The 27866-nt window shown below is 37.3% G+C and overlaps 2 protein-coding genes across 8 annotated transcripts; one reads left to right on the plus strand and one right to left on the minus strand.

Annotated features, from left to right (window-relative positions):
* The first annotated feature begins 113 nt into the window (after positions 1-113).
* dus3l (dihydrouridine synthase 3-like (S. cerevisiae)) lies at positions 114-6251 on the plus strand. 5 transcript variants are annotated; one of them, XM_073858684.1, is made up of 16 exons: positions 408-479; positions 563-636; positions 725-965; positions 1568-1933; positions 1973-2047; positions 2142-2216; positions 2303-2344; positions 2431-2583; positions 2678-2794; positions 3122-3187; positions 3297-3407; positions 3702-3798; positions 3972-4047; positions 4122-4310; positions 4491-4619; positions 5266-6251. In XM_073858684.1, exons 1-16 carry the CDS (start codon positions 423-425, stop codon positions 5336-5338), a joined length of 1941 nt encoding a protein of 646 aa, XP_073714785.1. In that variant the 5' UTR covers positions 408-422; the 3' UTR covers positions 5339-6251. The 5 variants fall into 5 exon arrangements, with proteins under 5 accessions (XP_055075759.2, XP_073714785.1, XP_073714787.1 ...); XM_073858686.1 differs by having other exon boundaries at positions 1568-1922; positions 1977-2047; XM_073858685.1 differs by having other exon boundaries at positions 1568-1901; positions 1947-2047.
* On the minus strand, positions 5591-26755 carry sema6ca (sema domain, transmembrane domain (TM), and cytoplasmic domain, (semaphorin) 6Ca). Of its 3 annotated transcripts, none has more exons than XM_073858681.1 (18): positions 26598-26755; positions 15906-16037; positions 15277-15391; positions 15046-15103; positions 14906-14963; positions 14411-14511; positions 14162-14252; positions 12917-13042; positions 12742-12830; positions 11375-11592; positions 11165-11296; positions 10921-11076; positions 10659-10832; positions 10395-10523; positions 10002-10079; positions 9840-9901; positions 8430-8486; positions 5591-7854 (listed from the first exon to the last, which is right to left on the minus strand). In XM_073858681.1, exons 2-18 carry the CDS (start codon positions 16033-16035, stop codon positions 6848-6850), a joined length of 2781 nt encoding a protein of 926 aa, XP_073714782.1. In that variant the 5' UTR covers positions 16036-16037; positions 26598-26755; the 3' UTR covers positions 5591-6847. The 3 variants fall into 3 exon arrangements, with proteins under 3 accessions (XP_073714782.1, XP_073714783.1, XP_073714784.1); XM_073858682.1 differs by lacking the exon at positions 26598-26755 and adding an exon at positions 26036-26294; XM_073858683.1 differs by lacking the exon at positions 26598-26755 and adding an exon at positions 17090-17103.
* Positions 26756-27866: the final 1111 nt, after the last annotated feature.

Consider the following 27866-nt stretch of genomic DNA (forward strand, 5'->3'; position numbering starts at 1 on the left):
TATATTCAATATTTATTTTTATATCAGGGGTTGCCAAATATTTTGGCAAGAAAAAACAAATAACAATAATAAAATATTATAATAAATATATATTTAATGGCGTGTTTCCTTTATGTCTTAAGCGGAACTGAAGTGCACGTGCTGGTGTTTCCAGTCGGACGCGTTTAAGTGTCGTACAGCTGCGGTCTGTTGCATGTGCAGAGAGAAACTTCAGCTGTAGGTAAGTGTTGATCAATAGTACTCTTCAGTTATGAATATACATACACTGATCTCAGAGCTGTTGTGTGACACGGAATGATCTCTTATTATATTAGTGAAGAGTTTTTTGCTGTAAAAAATATTCGTGCTTCAGTTTTTTTTTTTTAAATCACCTCATTCTCTTACAATGAAACAAGCTATTTCGCCACTGTATCTGTATGTAAATGAGCTCTGTTGTGATTGGTTATCTTCTGGTGTACTGTCTGCTGTCAATCATCAGGGTGAAGTTGCAGAATTGTGTTTTATATGTAAATTATCATCTTCATATGTTAATGAGCTCACATTTGATTGGTTTCTCCTGTAGGATTGTGTTTGTTTCACTGTCAGGATGGAAACAGCAGTAGATGTTGAGAAAGGAACCGCTGCTATTAAACAACAGTAAGTGTGACCCGAGCTTCTCATCTCAATATGAGCGTCTTCATCATCATCATCATCTCACCCTGTCGTGTGTTTAATTTATGAACAGATTCCTTACCAGTAAAGAGAAGTTCCATGAGTTTCTGGAATCGGGCCGGTCGGGTGAGAAGGGGGATGGACCAGACAAAGATCCAGAAGAACCATCAGAAGAACCAGAGAAGAAGAGAATGAAGCTGGACAATGATGGAGATAGAAAAGAAAAGAAGAGAATGAGAGGACAGAATAAATGCAGACCACACGTGAAACCTCAGAGTTATGAGGACAAAAGATTGTGTCCATCAATCATTCAGGTATTTATTTAAATCTGAAATTCCAGGAATTTTCAAGACTCAAGGAATAAACTGGGAATTTCTGATCTATGGTGTCTACAGTAGCCAGTAAATCAGATATGTAAATGTAAGCCAGCACTATTTCATTAAAAATGTATAAGTCTTGTTATCATGTATCTAGCTCAAGCTTCTTCATTCTGCTGGCCAGTTTTCTGTTATCGTACAGATTTAATGTACCACCCAAAAGTTTTGACAAATTACTATTTATGCTCATCAAGTCTGCATTTATTTGATCAAAAACCCTTTAGAAATCTTTTATATTAGAATAATATCTGAAGGGTTTAAAACCACAGTTTGATGAGCGTAAGTAGGATTCTTTGAAATTTGTATGACCTTGCATGCATTTCTGCTTATGACCGAACAAAATGTTTATTTATGTTTGTATATATCATATACATTTCTTTAATTTTCCAAATAATTCCCATAAACTCCCGTTAAGTTTCCAGTTTGAAAATCCTCAGATATTAGTTTCCGGGAATTTCCCAGAAACATTCCGTCCTTTGCATCCCTAAATGTGACTTAATTTAAATTCCTGATTGTCAATGAATGATTTTTTCTTCCAGGAGCGAGAAACCAAATGTTTCTACGGTGCGAAGTGTCGCTTCATTCATGATGTATCAGAGTACATGTCTACTAAAGCAGAGGATCTGGGTGAGCAGTGTTACCTGTATAATAACTTTGGCAAATGTCAGTATGGGCTCACCTGCAGGTTTGCTAAAGCTCATACCAGCCCGGATCTGAAGAATCTAGTGAATGAGGATCTGTACAAACAAGCCTGTGACAAAGAGACGGTCCGAAACAATCTGGACAAAGATTTACAGAAACGCCTCCGAAAGAAACAGGTGCCTTTCACGGGTGCAGATGCTTATCTGAAGACCATCAGCCGAGGGAAGAAACCAGAGGAGAAGATCACAGATAAGACGAGCACAGAGGAGAAGAGCACAGAGGAGAAGAGCACAGATAAGACGGATGAGTGTCCTGCTGTCAAAGAGGAAAATCACAACAGCTCAGGAGAAACCACTGCTGATAATCAACAAACACAGGTCAGACGTCATCACACTAAATATAAGTTGTGTACAGAACATTAAAACATTCATGATATACATACAAGAGATGTTTTGTGTGTTTGTATTCCAGGACCCTCCTGTAAAGACCATTGGGCCAATAACTGATGCTGACATCATCAAACTGCGACCATGTGAGAAGAAGCAGGTATGCTGTTACTGCTCTGAGTTCAGTTTTAGTAATAGTAACATGTATGCATGCATAAAAACAAATCCAACTTTCTTTAATCTCAGGTGGATTTCAGAGACAAACTCTATCTGGCTCCTCTCACGACGGTAAATCACACGATTAATGCTGTCTGTTAGATCTGGATTGGATGATTTGGCACCGGTTATGGATTTTCTCTCTCGTTTGTTGTCAGTGTGGGAATCTGCCGTTTCGCCGCATCTGCAAGCGCTTCGGAGCGGACATCACGTGTGGAGAAATGGCCATGTGCACGAATCTTCTTCAGGGTCAGGCGTCTGAATGGGCGCTGCTAAAGAGACATCAGAGTGAAGATCTGTTCGGTGTTCAGGTGTGAATCACAATCACACACAGATCTTTAACTATGTCATGTTAATAATATTCATGATCTCAGACTCGGGTGTATCTGATGTGTTGTGTTACAGCTGGAAGGTTGTTTTCCAGACACCATGACCAGATGTGCTGAGCTGCTCAATCAAAATATCGACGTAGATTTTGTGGATATAAACTCCGGCTGTCCCATTGATCTCGTGTACAAGAAGGTAAATACAGTCATGTTATATCTCGTTTTCAATTATTTGATATACTCTATAGATAACATCAAGATCAGTGATTGATGTTCACTCAAAAATGAAATTATTTACTCAAGTTCTTTCAAACCTGTATCGTAATAAAAATAGATATTTGTAATTAAGCAGGAAACACCCGTGACTCCCATAGTAGGTGATGCTCAAAAATGGTTTGGTTATAAACATTTCTCAACTGAATAAAGAAATGTTTACAGGTTTGAACGACACGAGGGTGAGTAAATGATTTTTGGGTGAACGATCCCTTTTAAGTGTTATTGAATGTATTTGTGTTATTTTCAGGGTGGAGGGTGTGGACTGATGACACGAACCAGCAAATTTGAACAAATCGTGAGGGGAATGAATTCAGTAAGTGTCATGTGAATGTGTGCTGATAGATTGTGTCGCTTACAGTATTGATCTGGACAGCAGATGTAATGTATGGTGGTCTTCAGGTGTGATATTTGTTTCTTCACAGGTGCTGGATGTTCCTTTAACAGTTAAAATCCGCACAGGAGTTCATCAGAACTCTAATATCGCACATAAGCTGATCCCAGAACTGAAGAAATGGGGCGTGTCCTTAATTACGGTAAGTTTGTGTCAAGACAAAAGTCATTATTTACTCACCCTCAAGTCGTTCCGAACTCTCATGATGTTCTTCTGTGGACCACATGATGTTTTTTCTGTGTAATAAAAGCTTACAGTGACTAAATTAAACCCAAGATGACTTTTGTTCAATTCCAGTAGTTTATTTGATGATTATTTCCTCTTTCACTGCATTACTTATCATATTGTGCCAGGTTTAATGTCCATAATCTTTGAGACGCTCTTATATATCATAACACATTATCATTTACTGTTGTTAATGTTCTCCTCTCAAAAGCTTCACGGTCGATCTCGTGAGCAGCGCTACACAAAGCTGGCTGACTGGGAATACATCCACACCTGCTCAAACATTGCTGCTCCTGTCCCACTCTTTGGTAAATCCACAGACTGAAGAATATAACATCACACTGCTAAAAGAAGATTAGTGATCATTTCTTGATCTAATGAATGAATGAAATATTATAGGGTTCATCTCCTATAAACAACTTAAAACTCTACGTAACATACCATAGAAGAAAGTGATTGATGAATGTGTTGATCTTGATAGGAAATGGAGATATTTTGTCTTATGAAGATGCCATGAAGGCCAGAGAGACGGGTGTTTCTGGACTGATGGTTGCCAGGTGAGTCAGGTGGATTCTGCTCGGGTTTAAATGATCAGATGAATGAATTGTTGTTTGATGTTATTGTCGTGTAGGGGAGCTCTGTTCAAGCCGTGGCTCTTTACGGAGATTAAAGAGAACAGACACTGGGATATTTCCTCCAGCGAGCGCTTGGATATCCTCCGTGATTTCACAAACTACGGCCTCGAGCACTGGGGCTCCGATACTCAGGGTGTAGAAAAAACACGAAACTTCATGCTGGAGTGGCTTTCGTTCCTGTGCAGGTGGGACACTTGTGTATATGCGGTACATTTAGACCTGGTTTCACAGACAAGGCTTAGCTAAAACCAGATTGTAAAATGGATATTTTAGGCTTTAATATAATGGTTTGTTTTTAGACAATATTTCTACAGATACTCGTGCTAAAAGCCTTTAACGTACAGCGTTGTGTTGTTTAAATGCAGGTATATTCCTGTGGGTTTGTTAGAGAAGCTCCCACAGAAGATTAATGAACGTCCTCCCTTCTACATGGGCAGAGATTATATGGAGACGCTGATGGCCAGTCAACACGTGGGTGACTGGATCAAAATCAGGTAATGTACTGACCACAGATCAGTTTAGAGTTGGCCCACAATGAACTTTAATTTGGCTCGTCATGCCACATGAAATAAAAATAAAGATAAACATATTTGACGCAGATGTTTATATTTTTAATTAAACATTTTCTAAAATGTAACTTTTTTTGTACATTACAAAAATGTAAATTGAAATTAAATGCAAGGAATTAAATTGAATAATTTTTTTTAATGTACATTCATTTTTGAAGTTGTATAGCATGCGTCACGAGACTCAACAAACTTGAGTACTATTGGCTAACAATGGAGAGTCGAGGCAGTGGCACAAAAGGAAACTAAATATTTTTTTACAACAGTTAATTTTGAAAATAAAACTGCATTAGTCACGCATGAACAGAGTAATATTTGCTTATTTATTTAATATTAGAAAATTATAAATTAAGAGAATCAGGGCAACTTTACACAGCAACATTAACTTTTGGCCCATGGCCCTCAGTCAGGTTTAATTTTTGGCCCGTGGTAGGAGAGAGTTTGGGCCCCCCTGGTTCAGAGCATTACTTTAATACGAGTTTGTGACGTTGTACTGATCCTGAAGCATTTGAGAAACAAGAGATGCATAATAATGTGATTTTAATGGTTATATTTGTTTTTGTTTCTCCTGCAGTGAGACGCTGTTGGGTCCGGTGCCCAAAAACTTCAGCTTCTTACCCAAACACAAAGCAAACGCTTATAAATGAAGCTGGTCATATGTTTTTTTATTAATTTATATCTAATTTGTTTTGAAAGTAAAACTCAGACATGAGAAGTGATTTTATTTTTAATGAAAAATATTAAAGATATAAAAGACTAAAGTTTGTTTGTGAGATGAATCAAACAGAAACCTCACCTGATGTAAGTCAATCTGAAGATCTTCACTGATGATAAAGTCACACACACACACACACACACACACACACACACACACACACACACACAGTGTTTATAAGGGCTTACTGATGATCAATCAAATATATATAGTGCTCTTTATTAACAAATATAGACATTATTAACATGACATCCAATGATACAAACCATTTAGAATTGATTTAGCAACAAACCCTCAGCTGCACTGAATGGGAGGAGCTATTACTGGAGGGGCGGGGTTAGTGTCAGCATGATCCTTTAAACAACCCACATTGAAATCTTCATAATATCAGTTTTTATATCTGTCAGACAGACTGTTATTCATGTGTGTAAGAGATGTTTAACACAAACACACACACAGTGTACACATGAGCATAATGTGTGTGTGCGTTTATGTTAGAGATCTGATGTGATGCATATAGACCTTAAGAGTAGCAGAATATTCTGATGGACAGAATCTCAAAGCAGACAAAATAAATGTGATGTGGGGACATAAATGTGTGTCACACGTTAAATGCATCATACTGTAATTGTGACTGAAGTCTTTGATGTATTATTGTAGTGTACAGACTGACTGTTCTTACTGTACATGAATGAGCGAGCATGAGTCTGACCTCCTCTCATCTCTTCACTCTTCTCAATAAAACTCTTCAAACAGAGACATCTTGTCAGTGCACAGTATTCAATGCATTACAACAACAGGTGAAATAAAAACAGTTTTGTTTCTTTGTTACTGTGGCTATATTTGCAATAGCAGGCAGTATTTACACACATAGTATGTATACTGTGTGCAGTATGCAAGTTTTCTACAGGGATAAATACCTGGAATCATAGATATGTATAAAGGCTAGATGTGTTACGGTGAAGTCTCTAATGTCATCACCTGGCGGCCATCCCACCACAGGCAGCTCGCTCACCCACAGCACTGTGCTTTAATGGTGCAGGTACTTAACATGTTTCATGATGCAATGTCATAGGTACATCTTTGACGTTTATAACAAACCAAACCGTTTGAAAATGAGTACCTGCATCATTAAAAATCAACGCTACGAGTGAGCAAGCGCCTGTGGCAAGATGGCCGCCAAATGCGGACGTTCCACTCAATTGGCCAGCAGTGCGGGCGAGACATCTAGCCTTTATACACATCTATGCTTGGAACTACAGTTGGATGAATGTGCAACCGAGATACTGTATCCCACAATGCATTGGGCTCAAATTGAACTGCACTTATTTCCATGTGATTTTGTTTTTAAATCAACAGGTATATTAGTGTACAGCAATAGATCTGCTGTTTCAGAGCCTCTGGTGTTGTTTTAGCTCAGGAAAGCAGTCTGTGTGTTAATTCAGCAGTTGTGTTTGTCATGTGTGTTATTGGAGGCAGTAGATGTCAGGTGTAGCGCTCTGGTTTGTATGTTTATGGGTTTCGGGGGTATCTGTGGTTTCAGGGATGCCGCCCGTCTGATGACAGCCGTCGGCTGGAGATGAGGAGGGTCGCTGAAGCTGTGCTGTCGGATGAGACACGAGGAGCCCGTGATCAACGGTGTCTGCGTCTCATAGATGTTTCTGCCTTTCTTGTTAAAACTGTGCTGCCGGGTCGTGGTAACCCCGTTGCTCATTCTGATTAGACGGTGGTGCTGCGAGGGGAAGTGAGACATCGGCTCTGTGCTGTCGTCCTGCTGCAGGGGAATCTGTTGAAACGTGTGATCGGGTGTTTTTGGAGAGAGGGTTAAGCAGCTGTAGTACGATGTTGACGGCATGAGCGGCATCTGCACCGCTGGGTCCGATACGACATCACCCGACAACAGTGATGAGGGCATAATGCTGACGTCTTTGTGTTTGAATATGTCATCTGTGGGTGATGTCTGATTTATAGGAAGTTCCTGTCGCTGGAGCGTCTGGGTAGACGGTGGCACGTTTACATCTGTAGTCGTGGAGGCGTGGCTTCTCTCCCATTGGCTGTTAATGGACTTTACACGTTTGATGGGAAATTCTGGCGTTGAATCAGGGGTGGGAATGGTTGAGAGCAGCTCTTTCCTGACAGGCTGGCCAGTCATTTCATCTGTCACATGTGATTTAGGGGTCTGTTGTCTGCAGGCTGGGGCAGAGCTGTAGATGTGGGAGTTTGTGAAGTCTGGTTTAGTATCCAGTAGGTGGTTGATTTTGGCGAGGTTGTTGAGGGTGTGTGGAAGCGTCTCATCAGACTCTCGAGCTCCACGAGATCTGCAGAAACACAACAGCAGCAAACCCGACACAAACGCACCTAACACAAACGCTATCAACATACACACGGCCAGCAGAGTAAAGTGATGAGTGCTGATCAAACTCTCAGCATCAGGAATCTGCTTCACACCTACAGAAACAAGAGAAGAGAGACAGACGTGCTGTTATCTGATGCATTCAGTGAGTTATGCTGTGTTTGTGTATACAGTACAAGCTTCTTTACTTTGACAAATTTGAGTGACCTAAAAGTAAAGAAAATGCTTTTGTCAATGCCAATGGAGGTTGATGTCCGCACCTGACGGCCATCTTGTCTCAGTCAGCTCGCCCACCCGTAGCACCGTGCTCCAATGGTGCGTGTATTTTTAAATGACCGTAACTCAATTCTCTACCGATTTTCAAACTGTCTGGTTTGTTATAAACGTCAGAGATATACCTTTGACACTGCATACTTATGAATAATGTTCATGAAACATGTTCAAGCATCAATAATTATAGCCGCATTAATAACGCTTGCAAGAAACCAAACTATTTGAAATCGGTAGAAAATTTAGCAAGTAATGGTTGTTTAAAAGTACCTGCACCATTAAAACTCAACACTACGAGTGTAAAGACTCTGCAATAAGACATCTAGCCTTTATTATATATATATATATTTGGTACTGACAGTCATAATCAGATGAAGTCTGTGTAGGTGTTTGCACTGACCAGAAGCTGAATCCAATGCTGAATTCTGATTATGATCTGCTGATGACATCACATCTTCTAAACCAATAAAAAACAAGCAGAGAATTAGTGTAGTAAGGAAAACCATGACTTTGATACTTTATATGCACACAATAATTTAATTATTCCAATAATCCAGATCTGAAAACTACATGACAAGTGTTCAACATTAAAGCTCAGATGCAAAACGCCACCTCTGTGAGAGATAATGATATTGGCACGTATTATACGTTCATCAAACACTTTCACTTCAAATCCATTTAATCCAAGCCTCAGGTCATTCAGAAATAACGCTTTGTTGGCAGAATCAGATAATAATGCTCATTTAAGGTGACCAAACGTCCCTGTTTTAGTGTGTGGAGTAGCAGACTGAAGCAATCATGTGAGGATTATTTTCACCAGCAGATGGGACTGCGAGGTAGATGGATTACTTAGTCCAGTGGTTCTCAAACTGGGGTCCGGGACCCCCAGGGGGCCGCGAGATGGTGCCAGGAGGGCCCCAGTTTTATGACATTTTTATACAATACATTAATTTATTATGAATTCTGTGAAATTAAACCTAAAAAAAGTAAGGCAGCAGTACTTTGTATAATTTAATGTTTTGTTTAATTAAAATGTGAAGTTTTAGAACTGTTTTTTGTCATAAATTTTCTTTGGGGGGCCGCGAAGGAATGCACCATACACAAAGGGGGCCGCACGCTGAAAAAGTTTGAGAACCACTGACTTAGTCACACGCCACTGCTTTAAAGATACATTAGAAAGAGTCATCAAGTTATCATCAATCAAGTTATCGGATTTAAGGTACTAACTACTCATGTTACATTAAAGTAATAAACCAATAAGTGAACTAATCACAACATGGTACAGAGCATTTATTTTGTGTAAATATGTTAATATATTGCATTATTCCTTCTGTTCTTCATGTTTATAATGCTATGAAATCAAGTGAAGTAGTAATTTTCATGATACTTAATGTCATATCTGTGCGATGTAAAAAGGAAAAGAAAGAATTTGATTAACAGAAATTAATTGAATTAGAAAACAAAAAAAGGTTTTGTCCCCATTTTTAAATTTGTAGATAGAAACTAATGAGATTTCTATGATACTTTAACTATTTAACTAGGATATTTTTATTAGAAAAATCTGGTCACCTTAATTTACAAGAAAACATGTCAGGCGGTTTTGGATCTGCGCTCCCCATACAGAATATTGGCTTACATTATTAGTGTTCACACTTAATCATGTTTTAATAAAATCTTGATCAGGCCAAATCAAAGTTGATTTCAAATATCATGAACCACATTATCATCACTGCTTAAACATCTCAATCTAAACATATCAAAATGTATAAAGCACAATTACAACAACTTGACAAAATCAAATAAAACTTACCGGTACACGTGTCAGGTAACTGTGAATTATTATCACCATCAATGTCCTGCTCAAAACCTGCCCTGATCACACACAAACAGATAATTCACTTATTAATTAACATGCTATAATTACAACACTGATTGGCTGTTGTGGTTTAGCAGGAAATGATGTAATTCTTACTTAAATCCCGGGGCCACGTCAGCACAGCGTCCTGTACGCAGCCAGATACAGTATGGGTCATGTGTGGAGATACAGTGACTGGAGTAAAACACAATAAAACACACAAAGTCAAATCTCTTTTCTTATTGTTATAGGTCCTGTAGCAACTTAAATATGACAATAACCATTGTTTGTATGTGTGTGCATTTCTATGCGTGCATTTGTATGCATGCGTGTGTGCGCGTGCGTTTGTATGAGTGTGTGTGCGTGCGTTTGTATACATGTGTGCGCTTGTATGCGTGTGTTTGTGCGTGTGCATTTGTGCGCGTGTGTTTGTATGTGTTTGTGCGCGTGCATTTGTATGTGTGCGTGTGTTTGCATGAGTGTGTGTGTGTGTGTGCGTTTGTATTTGACCTCTTGCAGGTGCTGTGTTTGGCACAGCGGCTCAGAGGAACTCTGATAACACAGCTTGAAAATGCCACAAATAGAGCGTGATGTTCCTTATCCAACTCCAGACCCAACACCCTGCGCTCACGACTACACCTGTAACACACAGACAGACAGACAGATGTGTGTGAGAGAGAGAGAGAGAACTAAAGGGTCATGGTAATTTGACAGTCACAGACTACACTGGTGTGATGTGTGTCAGTACAGGTGTAGGTGTGGTTTGACACTCACTGTGTGGGATTGAAGACATCGATGTCCTCCAGTAGTTTGGAGTTGTGTGTGCTGTTGGGTGAAGTGTTGATCAGAACCTTCAGTACACGTCCATCCTCTGAGCCCAGAAATACGACTGTGCGGTTCTTATGAGGCCCAGCAGCCGTGTCCACAACAATCCGTGTTAGTTTATACCTGCACAATATGATACAAAAACAATGAATATATTAGACATCATATAACATAAAGACTATTACAGAAGGTTAGCAGCAGTGTGTCATACCGGCTGGCAGTGCTGGTGATCAGTGGTTGGTTGTTGACCGACAGCACAGACTCATCCATCAGTGGGTGTGTCTTAATAAACGACAGAACCGAGTCTGGGAACTGTACTGAGGAGGAGAATGAGGACGCAGAGCCTTCACCTGAACATGAACCAGGACTGAACATAGAAACACAAACGTCTCTTGTAAGATGACTATCCAGGACTAACTACAGGTTAAAAACAACACATTGTTTGAGGAGCTGACCGTGGTTTGGGGACGTGTTCCTCAGGTACTGACGTCCACACAGAATCACTGTTCTTCTGCTCTTTAAACTTCCCATTAAAAACTCTCTCAATGTCATCCAAATAAAATCCACATACGGCTGAACCAGGAATGCTGGGAAACACAGACAGTATGAGTGAGTGTGTGTGTGTAATGTTTGTGTGAGTAGTGTGCGTGCGTGTGTGTACGTACCTGTTAATCTGTGTAGTGAAGAGTCCGAGCACAGCGGGCCGCTGGTTGATCTGTAGGACATTAGTGAGCGACTGCAAAACATCAAAGTAGAAGAAGGTTTCTCCAGGAACTGAGCAGTTCAATCGAGCCTTCAGAAATGATGTCCAGTAGCGATCCAACACACGCGTAGAGCCCCCGCTGTCATTCTTACACACGCGAGCCACACGCGAATACACCACCTACACAATGACAGACAAAAGGCCTTTTCATTTTTGAAATAGTTTACAACATGACAAAAAGAATCCTGTGTTATCTGTTTCATGACTTTACCAGAGGTTAAGAAATAACCCGAGTGTGTATATATAATATGATGTTTCACATTGTACATTACTTAACCCTCAGTTAATGTTTTCATTTGCATATTTGTGATGTCATGATTGGATAAATACAGCAATGTTAAACTGACTGAATAAATACAGCTTGCAATTGCTGTCAATAAATGATTTCAGGACATTTTTCCTCTAGGTGTTTATAGTCACTAGTATTTAACATTATTATTACTTTTTCTTACATGTTAAAATGACTCCTTACACAGCATGTGAAGTTTTTGTGACTGCACACAGCTCATGAAATGATGTACAAGCTTCTCAGTTTCTGATTGGCTGTCTGCTGCGAAGCATCTACCCATAATGCTCCACTCACATGGGGTGTCGCGTTAAAGCTTCTCATTTACTGTAAATGGGTGACGTCATGCGCTGCAATCCAATGGAATTGTGGATCCACATCACTGCTGTTGCTTGTGGCAGAAGTTAAAAATTTCTCAACTTTTCAAGTGCCAATGCAGGCGTCAGCCGATCAGATTATACGCCTTATGCAATAACCTAGTGTAGGCGCTAGCCAATTACTTTTATGCAAGACTGGAGAACAAAGGAGCATAAAAATGTAGGATAGATTAATTACTGCGGTGAGTAACATCATGTTTCAGTATCGACCCAATCGCCTAGATACTTTTTAGTGGTTCTAAAAAGTATCAGGTACTACGTACTGTACCCACTGGAAAAGCCCCCAAAAGTAAGGTGACCCGACCCAACCCATGGGGAAATATGCTATGGAAAAGCTGCATTATTGTGACAGATCTGGGGTCTCATTTATAAAACTGTGCATAGGATCCTAAATAAAAGTCTACATATGCATAAAAGCCAAAAATGGCATACGCCAAAAAATATGAAGATGTTCACCTGCAAGTCAGATCCCACCCTGCACGCCCATTCTCCCATCAAATTTGTTTTTTATAGATCACAACCTTTGCCTGGGAACATTTCCAACCCTGTTTTGTCCATATGCACACTTTATTAATGAGACCCTTGGATGACTAAAACATCAGTCACCTTTCCTGCAGCCGTGTGCTCCACAGAGATCTCACGAAAGAAGAAATACACATAGTTGCCATACTCGACAGCGTGCAGGAAGTGAGGTTCTGTAGAAACAAAACATTCATTCTTAACATTACAATGTCAATAATCAGATTTTCATAAATGTTCAGTAAGGATGTTCATGCGGCACCTCTGGGCCATTTGGAGTCGTATTTGACTGTACGCAGAACAGGTTGCCCTTCTCCTCCTAAACTCCTGTAAATGACAGCATCACTCGCCTGGAAATCTGTCACTGTGGCTGAATAAAAATGACCACCTGAGATACAGAGAACAACATGATCAACGAGGAAGATTATCTTATGAAACGGATTAGAAAACACTGCATTGCAAGAGAATCACTGGACACTGCTACTGTATTTCTATGCATGTTGTTTTATGTAGTCAGCAAGTTTAAAACCCTTGTATAGAGACAGAGCGCAGTTATGCAAATTTGAAAACCACGCCCACCGGGGGGGAATTCAATCCAACCGTCTCCATTGACTTTGTATTGCGAGAAGCCGCCTCCTTGTCATTTCTGGCTTATAACAAAAAACTGAATAATGCCTAAAAGCTGCTGTGTGACAATATGTACAGCTAACAAGCCAAAGAACCCAGAAATAAGTTTTTATAAGCTGTCGAGCCGTAAAACCCAGATTTTAAGGAGAATAAAGTGGATTGCCGACTACGTTTCCCCCTAGTGGACGCAGTTTTACTAATAGAAGTACTATGAAAAGTTGCCTGTATCCATTTTTGTGTCTTTAAACGCTCGTTTTTTTGGGGTCGACAGCTTATAAAAACGTATTTACAGATTAAACTTAAAAACAGAATAATACCCAAAAGCCGCCTTGCGACAAGGTGTACATCTAACACGCCAAAAAAATAAATAAATAATTTTTTATAAGCTGTCGACCCCAAAAAACGAGCGCCCAGACACAGAAATGGAAACAGGCAACTTTTCATAGTACTCCTATTAGTAAAACTGCGTCCAATAGGGGGAAACGTAATCGGCGATCAGCTTTATTCTCCTTAAAGACTGGGTTTTACGGCTCGACAGCTTATAAAAACTTATTTCTGTGTTCTTTGGCTTGTTAGCTGTACATATTGTCCCAAAGCAGCTTTTAGGCATTATTCAGTTTTTTGTTATAAGCCAGAAATGACAAGGAGGCGGCCTTTTGCAATACAAAGTCAATAGAGACTGTTGGATTGCTTTCCCCCCGGTGGGCGTGGTTTTCAGGTTGTGACGCGCTGCGCTCTGTCTCTATTAGTTTAAAGGTTGTTTGACAGGTAATTAGATGACAAATGTGGTCTTACAAACTATGTTTTAAATGATTGAATCATAAAATGTTTTTGACTCCTGTGCTGACAGCTGTTGTGTGCTCATACTTGAGCGTATTACCTGCAAAGAGTCCGACGTTTGACTGGCGAGACTCGAACGGACATCGGGCCTGACCCGACAGCTCCTGGCCGACCTGCTCCAGTGTACTCAACTAACCAGAAATCACATAAAAGTTCTTATTAAGCTCTTACTTATTAACTTTATACAATCATATATCAGTAAATCGGAAATCAGTGAATAAGATGTTTAAACGTGGTCTGATAAAAAACGTTTATTGCTGATTAAATGTGAACCGTGACAGAATCTCACCCTGTAGTTTCGGCAGGTGGGGTTGAGCGCGTTGGTCCCACATGCAAACAGAGTCTCGTCATTACGAGGCATAAGAACTTTGATGTAATTATAACATTCATCACTGAAAATAATAAATGATAGAAATATAAGTTTAATGTCAAGCAGAGGAAACCCAATGGACTGAACAGTTAGAGGGACACAAATAACACAGTAAGTGGGATTGGACTGTGATCTTTCATCAGATGAAAGAGGATCGACTGATTAATACTTTTACAGAAACAGAAGACATCTGCTGACTGAAAATCAACTTCTAACACCAGATTCATAAAACCAATTCTTCTTAACATACTAAAGTAGTGAATTTGTTGTATTATGCAAGGCTAGTATACAGCATCAAAGCTGTTCCTAATAAAATATCAGAAGAAATGAGTGCACTTAAAATAAGGAGAACTTTCGTTGATGATTTGCATGAATTTGGCCCCTATTTCAGATGAGATGTGATGGAGGTGCTTACACTGTTTCTGCCTCTGACGGCGCACTTGGACACATCTGTAGATCTCCACATCAGTATCTGAAAATACAGATTATAGACTGTAATACGCCTGTTTATGTGTTTATGTTTATCTGTCTGTGAATCTGTGTGTGTTTCTCACCTGCTGTGGTATTATTTGATTTACTGCGGCAGTAAGATTCACAACAAACACATGGTCTCTAAATAAAGAGAGAAAATGACATATTTTATTTTCATTTTATAATATCATTTCAATATAATTACACATTTGAGTCAACAGAACAAGACAAATATATTTATGCTTTATGTGGATTGGTAAAACAATATCTTACAGACTCATGTGAATTAACTGAGTGTAAGAAATGACAGTAACCTGGCAGCGATGTACAACATCTGCTGGATTCTGATCATCAGCTGGTAGTCCAGGCCGAGACGCTTTGTGTCATTATCTAACATTAGACCACGAAAACTGGGATACAGATGAGAGTCTGTTGGAGAAAAAAAAAACATCTTAATGTTTAAATGTTCAAAAAATATAATCAATTATTGTTATCTAGATCAGTAAGAAACAGTAGAGGAGTTTACTCTGTTGAAATGATGACAGAATTCAACTATTAATCTTAAGGCAATTCAAGTGTTAATCTGAATGGCTGGAATACATTAAATCAACAAAACTTTATATTGCCTTTTTCCACCAGAAATGAATTAACTGGGAGATATTTTCCCACCAACCACTGGCACACAGACTTACTGGTGTCCAAAAACATTCAATCTGCTCTATTGAACATGATGGCAATATCAGTGAATAAAGAGAATAATCAGCAAAAATTTAATTATTAATACATCTTAATTCTGACACTTTACTTGAATACTACTACAAAAATCAGACGTTTACTTGTGTAGCAGAGCCTCTATAAAAAGCTGGAAAAATGGAGCAAAAGTGAATTTTCTTCATTAGTGATTGAGATTAACAAGGTAAACTGAGTACTTTATGTTCCTCACCCTCCAGTCTCACCACACTGATTGGCTGAAGATCACTGGGAAACGGTGTGCCAGAAGCAATGACTGGGAGAAAACAAGCTAAAGCTATAATCTCCATGACAACAGAGAAATCCCATGTCCTGTCAGTCATCTCTAGGGATAAAATCACAAAATAAAAGTTACAAGATTGATGACATTACTACAGCATTAATACCAAACCAAACAATGTTTGCTGAGGTGAAATCACAGTAATGTGAAATGTACCACATTTTATGCATGTGAGACCATGTCTGTGAAATCCAGGCTAAAGACTCATAATCTAAGTATGAGATTAGGAGCATCAATGTTTGATTTCATTCAGTGATTTCCCTTTAATTTATTATTATTATTATTATTATTATTATTGTTATTATCCTTTATTTAACCAGGAAAAAAACCCTTGAGAAAAATCTCTTTTTCAAGGGAGACCTGGCCAAGATAGGCAGCTAAATTGCATCACAACATCACATACATACAAGGACACAAAAAACAAAGAAATAAATAAAAACAATTTGAGAGTCAATTATGCACTTACAAGGAATTCCCAATTAAAAACATTGACATGTGAGTGAGTTCAACTCAAGACACCTCATTCTTATTTTAAAAGCACTCAATGGAATCAATTCACTGAGTTTTAAGTTATTCTGCAACAAATTCCATGTAAAAGGAGCAGAGTAAACAAAAGCCTTTTTACCCAACTCAGTCCTTACGTGTGGAACAGAAAACACGACTACACACTGAGAGCGGGGAGAATAATGACCAGCACTTTTTTCTTAAGAAGTGAACACAAGTAGGATGGGAGCATACCAAGAATAGCCTTGTATATGAATGTGTACCATGACAAAGCCTCCGTGTGGCCAAATCAGGCCACCCTACATGAGAGTACAGCTCACAGTGGTGGGTGCGAGCTTTACAATTAGTAATAAATCTCAACGATGCATGATAGGCTGTGTCAATCATATGAAGGCATTGAACAGATGAATGCATATATAATATGTCCCAATAATCCAACACAGATAAAAAAGTGGATGCCACAAGCCGTTTTTTTGCATTAAAAGAAAAGCACAGTTCGTTTCGAAAATAAAAACCCAATTTTAGCCTCAACTTTCTCACTAAACAGTGAACGTGAGGCTTAAAGGTTATAGGCATTCATCAAATCACAATACCAAGATACTTATAGGTTGAGACAATCTGTATTTCACGTCCGTCAAGAGTAACCACTGAGGGTATATTCAGTGGTCTACTCCGGGGGGCCCGTGAAAAGCATACATTTGTTTTTTTCTGCATTGAGCACAAGTTTCAGCTGGAGCAATGTGTTTTGGACCACTAAGAAGGCATTCTGCAAATTTGCAATGGCTTGTTTACTTTAATTTGAATTGATGCCAAGATTATATTTCAGAGCATGTTTTTTTACAATATGAAGGATGACTTTATGTAAAAAAAAAACGACTTTAAAATGACTTTAGCTGGGTTTTCATAGGCAGAGTCACATAATTATTAGGTCAGGGAAGCTAGAAGACAATAAACGTGTCAAAAGTATATAGCCATGGCACTCATCTCATTATATGCTCATTTAAACTAGATATATCGTTTAATAAAATAATGTGTTACCAGCAATACATCAATTACAACCTAGTGATTGTATTTACTACCTGCTGACCACCTTTAAAAGTGCATAACTCGCATGTAAAAATCATTAAACATTTCCATAAATGTTTCTTAGTTTAAAAAAGCTTTTAATTTTATTAACTTTTTGTTATTGCACTTTAATTGTAAAGATGTTCCTACAATTAAAAACAACTAGTTTAATATTTATATTCCCTTGTCGTTTTTGTACTAGAATCCTCCACCTCTCCCCGCTGTAAAAAAAGTAACTTTTACTCTGAGTAAAGTTAAAATTACTTACTTTTTACTTTTACTTAGAGTAGATTTTTAGACAAGTAACTTTACTTTTACTTAAGTAAAATATAATTAAAGTAACTTTACTTTTACTTGAGTACAATATTTTATTACTCTTTCCACCTCTGGTCCTTGTAAAGGACTTTTGACTTTTGGACTTTTCAGAGCAATGATCAAAACATACACAGAGTTTGAACTGTTTGCTCTAAGGGAAAAACGTTTCTCTCTTAATTGACGAGTTAACTCGGGGAAAAAGTTAAAGGGACAATAAGTAGGATTTTACCCCATCTAATGGTGAAATTGTATTTTGCATTCAAACGAATAATGCTCTCTAGCGCCGCGCTTTTCCAAATGCGTGTTGCAACTACGGTAGCCGTTATGTAATCACTGATCTCCTTGTCCACTTCAGCTAGTTCACATGTTCTGAATGAAAACACGTTGTGGAAATGCGTTAGTAAGCTAGTGCTTTTTGTCCCTCTCTGCACTGTAAACCCAAACAGTATAACTAACTTATAATGGAAAGTACCTGGTACTCAAAATGTGCCAAAAAGTTTAGCTTACTATTATTTTTGAGTTCATTCAACATCTTTCATAGATTTAAGTTAACAGTAAATTTTTTTTGAGTTTTTACAACTACACTAAAGTTAAAGAGTTTATGAAACTTGAAAAATAGATTCAACCATAATTAAATACTTTAATTTCAAACGCCCTCTAGTGGCGGATTATACAAAAAAGTGACATTTTCGTTGACGGACACTCAGACGTGTTTCAAACGAATTAATTTGCTCTTGGATGCAAATAATTACAAACTTTTGGTGGTTGTGATGAGTTCAATTTGACAGGTAAGCTAGGAAAGAGTCTGGCACTGCGAATTTACTTCAGTTTAAGGTTAAATTAACACGATTGGTTGAGGAAATTCCAGTTCCCAGCATGCTTTACATGAGCCCGCAATACGACAGCATTTTTTGAAATTAAGTGATATTTTTATGTGTTTTTAGTAAAGAAAAAGACTCAGTAGTGTTAAACATTTATTTATATTGGAGATTTAGAAGAGTTTGCTATTTTTTATTTTAGTGCTTACCATTGTTCAGAAGTGTAGTGCCTGTGCTTGGCTGTAAGTCAATAATGAATTGTTTTATCATATAAACAATAACTATGTGAAAGTCAGCACTGAGCTCAGTCTCAACACACTTTCACTTGTATTACATTTTCATGAGTCACATGATTTGTTTCTATGATTTGCGAACAAAAATTTAATTGTAGTTGGTTTACTTAAATATTTTGAGTAATCTGAACTTGTCACGTTTTACAGTGTACTGTTAAGTTGTAAAATGCACATATTTGAGTACAGGAAACTTATAAAAAACAAGGCAATCAGTTGCCACAAAATATTTAAGTAACATTACTACTACAATTTAAGTTAAGAATATAATTTACATAAAGTATATAACTTAATTTATATCAGACTTAAACTAAGTTTAGATAAATTTTTTATTTTAATTGAAGTTGTCAGTACTCAAAACTTTTAAGTTTGCAAACTTAAGAAATAGCGGCAATCAGTTGCCTACATTTTTTTGAGATAGTAGAACTTATCCGGGGTTTACAGTGTGCTATTATAGTTTATCAATACGGCGGAACGACATGGAAGCCTCATTGGACTTACCCGTTCAATGTAAGTAAAGAGAAGCTTACAAAGAAAAGTCAGATCACTGGCAGAGGTCATTTGACACTAACAAGGAGGACATATTTATGAATAAAGACAATGATTTTGATTGATAAAACACTTAAAACCCTACTTACTGTCCCTTTTAAACACATTTTATCAGTGTGTTTTCCCTTGAAATCAAACTTATTACCTTTGCGCTGTTCACACAATCATCTACTGAATGAGCTACAGAGACGATGTAAAAACATGTACGTGAGCTGGACACAGATATTTACCACAGGACAGAGGGAAAGTTAATTTCTTGTATATCAGTTTAGAAATAAAGTCAGGACTCAACTTGTTTTGGTTTGGTGTGTAGCTGAGATTAAGGTCAAACACACATTAGTGTTTAAATTCTTAACAAGATCAATGTCAGTGTTTATCTTCTCTACATAAAAATTATACACTGCAGAAGAAATTAAACACACACACGTTCAGAACTCTGAAAGGGATTACAAAAATGTTAAACATAAACTCACAGTGTACATGTGATTGGTGTTAAGCTCCTGTAAACCATCACCCACCGCCACCCCCGGCGTAATGTAAATATTTAATTTATGTATTGATATTTTTACATTATGTATACAGTCATTAATTAAAGTCACACAGCATACATTTGTCAGTCCTGAATACGTTTGGGTCACACATAGTTCAGTTATTTATGGGAGAGACAGCACATTTGATTTTATAACCTGAACTCCACACACATTTTCAGGGCTCACAATCGCGTTTTCGGTGAAGTCCTGCCATGTCAACAGATCTGCACTAGATAACTTGTTAGCTGTCATGTCACGCATCACTCTTCAGTTTTAAGGTACAGTGAGTGAAGCAAAAACACGCCACATGATTACTTTGAAATGTTATACACAGCCGATTGTCCCACAACAGCTGCGCTATAATGCAATATTCAATGCAATGCAACATAGTTGAATGGCAAGTCACATGTAAACCACTCAGTGTTGTTTGCATATGAGTGTTGTGTTGATATGTGGGATTCCAGCACTTAATAGAGATGCACCACATTACTAACTATTGGGAATAAAATCACTGTGAAAATAATATTGACATCAGTCTTTATATTAGAGTCTGTCACTATCTCATTATACACATGCAAATAAAATATGGTCTTAACTTCTGTTGTTTGTTTATACAGACACTATTAGAGCTGTAACTTTAATCTGCTGTGTCAGCAGAAGATTTACTAAACATTACACTTGTAAATAAATGTGAAATAAATTTCTCTCACCACTTTCAAATCTTGTGATTATTATTCTGACTCTGATGGAGAGTTATTGAAATTTCACAAAAGCTATGTTCAGCTTGTATAATATGATTTCCAGGATGCATAAAACGTGGACGGAATCACGAAATCCAAGCATAAAAATGGAATTTACTGTACAACACAGAATGTCATGGAATTTGGCAAATTTTGAATTCAGTCATTTTGAAAAAACAATTATAACTTATTTCAAAATGCTAGTTTTTTGACGTGGATTCATTAATCAGCAAATAAAGTGACAGAAATGCATGGAAAGATTTTTATGTTGTGTTATGTTGGAAGTAGTGATGCACCGATGTATCGGCCGCCGATATTTATCGGCCGATTTTTGATGAATTTGACACCATCGGCATATCGGCAATAGCACGAGAAAGGCCGATACCGATTGTTTATTAATTAACTGCATAAAGAAATCCATTATATGTAAAAAAATGAGTTAATGTTGTTTATCAAATAAATGCTGAATAGCTAAAACCACCTTTGAAGGTTGTCATGCTGTCTTATTATATTTGTTTTAGCTTAATTTGTGCCTCTCTTATTATGTTGGTCAGTTGAATGTTAATTAGATCCAATCCATGTTCAGTAAAAATAATTTGATGCAGAAATAAACTAGCTAATAGACCAACTGTATAGTATTGTATACAAGTGTTTAATATCGGTATCGGCATCGGTCAGAAGTTGTCTGTTTAAATCGGCATCGGCCCAAACAAATCCTATCTGTGCATCCCTAGTTGGAAGTAAAGAAAGGTACATCCATTTCTCATCTTGAAACTTGGGTCTAAAGTAATGAAAGCCTGCAGCTTTCTGTGTCAGAAATGTACATTACACAACAAAAGTGAAAATCACTCACTACTCTTAACTGGACAACTTTTGCAGCTGTACATTTTATTCGTACAGTGAGGACTGTGCAGTGTTTCATTTTTATTTATTGCTAATGTTAAATCATAGATTGCTGACAGACAAATTTATAACTAATATATTTACATTTTATAATACAGATGCCTGAAAAGTAAAACAAGCTGAGTGAAGTCTTATGATTATAAGAAAAAAAGAAACATTTGGTTGCTTGTCAGTAGCACTGTTGTAGTGACAGCCCACTGCAAAAAATGATGTTAATTTTTTACACATTGTGTGTGTCATGCCATTTTAGGCATTATTTCATGTTAAAATAAATGAAAGCAACAACACAAGTTGTGTTAAAACAGTGACGCGAGTAAGGGGTTACAAAGTAATTCTGTTACTGTAATTCCACTACTTTTAGCGGTGGTGAGCATGTAACAAAGTATTTTTTTTAAATCAATTAACGCAGTTACAACTACTGACTTTAAATGAGTTGGTTACTCACGTTACTCTATTTTGTGATAAATGAACACTTGCCAACAATACATTTTTGATATAACATCGCAGGACCGTGATGGGAGGCACAATGAATAATAACACAGAAGGTGTGTTAGTACAGGGACAACACATTAAACTGCGTTACCTGATTTAAAAAAATACTTTGTTACATGCTCGTTACCACTAAAAGTAGTGGAATTACAGTAACAGAATTACAGTAACGGAATTACTTTGTAACGCGTTGCTCCCGTCACTGTTTTTGACGCAGCTTGTGTTGTCCCTTTCATTTATTTTAACATGAAATAACGCCTAAAATGGCATGACACACACAATGTGTTAAAAATTAACACATGATTTTTGCAGTGCCAAAATACATCGGCCTAAATGTAATTTTAAATAAAACTTAATAAATTGATCTTAAATTTTATTCGTTCAATGTTTTCAGTTGATAAGATATGCTATTTGATTACTGAAATTTAATTTAACCATTAAAACCACAATGCAGAAAAACACAAATGGAAAACATGGAATTTGGGAAAAACTAAAACTAAATATGGGCCCTAGATATGGAACCAGTATAGTTTTGTTCTGTTATTCTCAATCATCTGCATATTAAATGTCTTCAAAATGGGGGAGGCGCAATTGTGTAAAAGGGAGTTCTGCTGTCTTTAGACTTTGTAAAGTCCTGGATTAGCAGCAATACCCCAAAATGTGTGTGTGTGTGTGTGTGTGTGTGTGTGTGTGTGCTTTACTGTAACTTATTAATGGCTGATCACAGCTAATCTTCCTCCCATTAGACAGATGAACTGAGACACAAGAGTCAGGAGTGTAATCACGTTCTTTCTAATCTGGATTTTTTTCTTGTAATGTAAAGGCTTATTCAATTAAAAAGCTTTATATACTAGAAGATAAAGCGTTTGAATTACTGGATGTAATTTCATGGCATTACAAGCCTGTATTTACGTGTAATGTTCAAGATGCAGTTTCTTGTTTACTGGAGGAATTAGTTTAGTCACTCACATTAGTTTAGTTTTGGGTAGGTGCTTCATTAGATATCTAGTCAAATTCAGCAGCTCGTATTGAGAAAATCTTTGGCTGAGTATTGTTTTATAAACAAGACGAACAACCATATTCTTTAACCAACACCAGTTCAAATAGCTGAAATGAGCATTGCATTAGGAGCACAAAGGCTTGTGGGTTTAATTCCCAGGAAACACGCATACGGATCAAATGTATATCTTAAATGTGTCTGCCAAATGCACAGCTGTAGAACAAGTCAACTGACACATACTTGTCTCTTATTGAGCGAGTTGAGTTTTGTTCACGTGGGCTGTTTTTCTGCCCATTGTTCTTGGCAAAATTTCTTAAATTCCATCAAGTAGGAAGAGACTGTCTGATGTACAACAGTTTTGAGTTTTCTGTCCTCTAGACTTTGACATCACAACCTTTTCTTCTTTAAGGGAACTCCACTTTATTATTGCCAGAGTTTTCGTTTCAGGACATTTGTCTTCCTACAGCAGGAGTATTTCTCTGAATTCATCTCCATCTATCTTTATTAGTTTTCACTATCACATGGCATCGCATCCCTAAATGTATAAAGGCAGATTTGGCTTTGTTGTCTGCAAATCAAGCAAGAATCTGTTAAATAATCTGGGAATGTTCTCTGGTGTTCCTGAACCTCTTTATTCAGACAAGAGTTCCTGATACTCTTAAGAAAACTGCTTTCATACTGCATTCAAGTCCTTTTAGAGATGAAAACAGACTTTTGAGATTCACCTTTTTGAGGGCATATCTGAGGCAATTAAAGAATCATTAAAGAAACTCATTTATATCAGTGCATGTGCAATAGATGTGGTGAACATCAAGAAATCAGCTTGTGTGGCAAACATCTTTGCCCTTCAGTCTCTGACAGCATGAGAATAATAAAATATATGGGTAAAGTAAAGTTTACACAGCTAATAATTTGTTGCAGTTGTAAATTTGCTTTATGTGATGCTTAGGAAATATAAAAGAGTAAAGAAATATAAAATGACCCCAAGACACTACTGGATTGTACTACGTTTTAAGCTCATAAGCTCCCAGAGTCGGACAGATTTAAGACCAGCTTGCAAGGTGCCCTGATGTCTTTCTACTTCTGAATGACCACTTCGAAAGTCATATAATATTTCAACTGAGAGTTAATGCTTTTGGAATTTAATAAATGAATTATTAATATGATAAACATTGCTAGTTGTAACACTTATTTTGTGTTGATAAAAGCAATCAAGCTGTCAAATTAATCAGGGTTTAAATGCTGTAAAATAACCAAAGTCCAAAGCAAGGAAGAATTTATTTGTGTACCCGCCTCGCTCATGCTGTCAATAAAATACACATCAGAAGATATGGTAAAAAAACGCGGACTGACTCTCCCTCTCTAGAGTTAACAGACTTTATCAATTCTGATAACTGATTATCAATAGTATATTTTGACCTTAATATAGACGGTTTTATCAGACGTACCTGCGGTGACACGATAATACGCATCTGGTCTGAACTTTACTTCCGGTTTCAGTTTTTTTAATGCTCTGACTAGTTGCTAATGTGAACTCTTGAACAAATATCTTGTCAAAAATAACAAATGTTTTGGTTAATCTATGTGTTGTTTATTTTGCTTTTTATATAAATAAACCACATTTAAAGTACTTTGTTGTTATTTATTCTTAGCAAAGTTTACAGGAAGTTACGTGATGACCACGAATGCTTGTTTATGTTGTTACTGCTGAAACCGTCTATAAGTAGTAATATGGCATCCCAGGTGAAAAGTAATCAATAATGTACTTTAGTGCTCTATTTTTGCTCACTAATTTTGTACTTAACATACAAAAAATTATTTAGTTAATCTTAAGATGATCTAAGTGTACTTGTTTGTGCTATTTTGAGACACCATGAATATGAACTAAAATGCTCTTTTAACATATCATCTTTGTAAAGCCAATGCTGACATTTGAAATCACATAAACAAACACGCCCCTACCCCATTAGAATCTGGACCTTCTTTTAATAGACCCGCCCCACACATATGTAACCCAGACAACGATGTTGGTTAGTAGACACACCTCTTACTGCTGATTGGCTACCAGTGTGTTTTGGTAGTTGGCCCGACTCCCTTTCCCAAAGTGTTTTTCAAAAATCATGCACTTTAAACTTAAACCCAACTTTTATACAAAGAGGGGTTCAAGTTTACTACAAGTGGTACCTAAATACTTTTTTTATTAGCATATTGAAGTTCATATTCATGGTATCTCAATATAAGTACACTTCATGAGATTATGTCAAGAAGTACTAAAGAAGATTTTTTGTATATTAAGTACAAAATTAGTGCACAAAAAAAGAGAGCACTTTAAGTACATTACTGAAGTGTACTTTGTCACCTGGGACTCTCTATACTTCATGTGGACATTACTGGATGAAGGTCTGTTAAATTTAGGGGTTATGGATAAACTATAACTCTCTGTTAGGAGCTCTGGTCTCTCCTTCACTGTGTGGAATTCTGGGGGAGTTTCTGTCGGTTCTGTCTCTCATAGAACCCAACAGAAACTCTACAAGTGTTCCAGGAATGTTAAGAGTGGGCAGACAGACAGAGAGACAAACAGACAGACAGACTAAAGATAGAGAGAGAGAGAGACAGAGATAGGGAGGCAGCACAATAAACTGGAAGCAAGCAGAAGGGTAAATATGCAGGAGATGCATGTAAGAAACACATGAAGACAAACTCATTCATAAGTTTATAAATTTGAAATACTTCAATAAAATATAAAGGAAGTAAATGATACGCCTACAATATTTTTTAGATGTAATAATATAATAAACACCTCAACACTAAGTTCAGCTGAACTGACATCTTCTCATTACCTCAGAGCTTTTGTCACTGAAGGCAACGCGACGCGACGCTCCCAAAGACGCAAGTGTCTTCACGCGCTGCTCTGGTTGTGGCGCTAGATGAGTTGAGTTTATGGACGTCCACGTGAGAACATCACTCAGGTCCATCTCACCTCAGTGTTTTACTTATAATGAAACTTAACTTAACGTACTTAGCGTTAGTTTCTAACACACCACACTCATCTGATCATCATTCTTCACACTGACTGAATTTAACTCATTTAAAAAAGACTGTTTAGCAGATGGTCAGACACGACCTTTAATCTCCTCAGATAACTAGTGAGAGATTACTACATTTAAATTACTCGGTAAAATCTTTAAGGTTTGCTCTTAACATAGTGACTGTGTAAAACAGATTTCTGACTGAAGACAGTTTAACGGTCACGGTTTAAATGTTTGTTGGATAAGTTAACGTTTATTCATTCCTGCGTTGCCGTGCATCCCGGGCTCGCGCTCAATTGAAATGAGAACTGATACAAACTTTAGATTAATTTACCATCTACATGTTTAACCACATATTAACGCGTTTACTTACCTGTTGTGCGTTGCGTTTAAATCATCTAATCCATATTTGTCTGACTTTTCCTCAACGTTTTCCTCAGGGGTTCACGGAGAAGTCAATCCACTAAACTGAGGTGAGGCGTGGCTACAGTTAGAGACACACCCTACTCATTACATATGCAAACTTGGGCCAATAAAAGCGTTGTACGCTGTGACGTTTTACTCCCTCATCCAATCAAAACAGATGTTGTTTCTTCTATGAGCTAAAAAACTGAGGGCTTTTCTTAAGAAATGTTTAAATGAATAAAATGCTCACAACGACTGATCACATGAGCAGTTCATACTCGATTAAAAATATAACAAATTATTTTCATTATCAATTCTGCACTGTCATAATTAAAAATGTAATTTAGTGCTCAAACGACTTATCAAATATTTAAAACCATAGATCTCATTACACACAAGGAGAAAGATTGTGTGTGTGTGTGTGCGCGCGCGTGTGTGTGTGTGTTGTAGAGCAGATGGTCTGTTGGGTGAGCACAGAAGGCAAATCTTACTTCTGACAAAGATCAACATAATCACACACAAACAGACAAACACACACACACAAACAGACATACAGTTTAACACAGTTTATACTCATAAAACTAAGATTAATGCATTTAGATAGGTGTATAGATGTAATGTAGTAACCACTATACGGCTGAAAGGAGCTTTTTTTAACCAAAGCACTTTACAAAACCTCCATGTTATTTTGTACAATAACAGACAAATTGGATGATATCTTTTATATAATTAAAGTTTTTTAGCTGTTGCAACATTGCATATCACAGTTATAATAAATGTTGTTATTTACCTCAGATCACACTCATAAAGAAGACATTTTGTACCTGCATTTTTCTATTCCAAGTATTAAGAGTGAAAATATATTTGGCAACCATTTAGACATTTCAGAATCAAGTCCCCATGATTCTCAGAAACCATTTTTTCATGAAATGCGACATGGCCGTTCAGACTGAAGTCGCATTTCAATACATCAACTATGTATCCGATTTAGGATCACACATGAAAGTGGCCTGGGTCTGATTTAAAAAAATATATCATATTTGTGCTGTTCAGAATGTCATAAGAAAATCAGATGCGTCACATTTGGGAAAAAGGTCAGATTGGGTCCACTTTTGCCTGTGGTGTGAACGTAGCCATAGACATTCAGCACTTTAATAATGTGTTATAATTGAGCTAACCGTGTGTCACCTAATAATAATCCTCATCTGATGTTGTTTCTTAAGGGCAGATAAACACT

This window comes from Misgurnus anguillicaudatus, chromosome 20 (genome assembly GCF_027580225.2).
Source record: "Misgurnus anguillicaudatus chromosome 20, ASM2758022v2, whole genome shotgun sequence".
In the NCBI taxonomy this organism is placed as follows: Eukaryota; Metazoa; Chordata; class Actinopteri; order Cypriniformes; family Cobitidae; genus Misgurnus; species Misgurnus anguillicaudatus.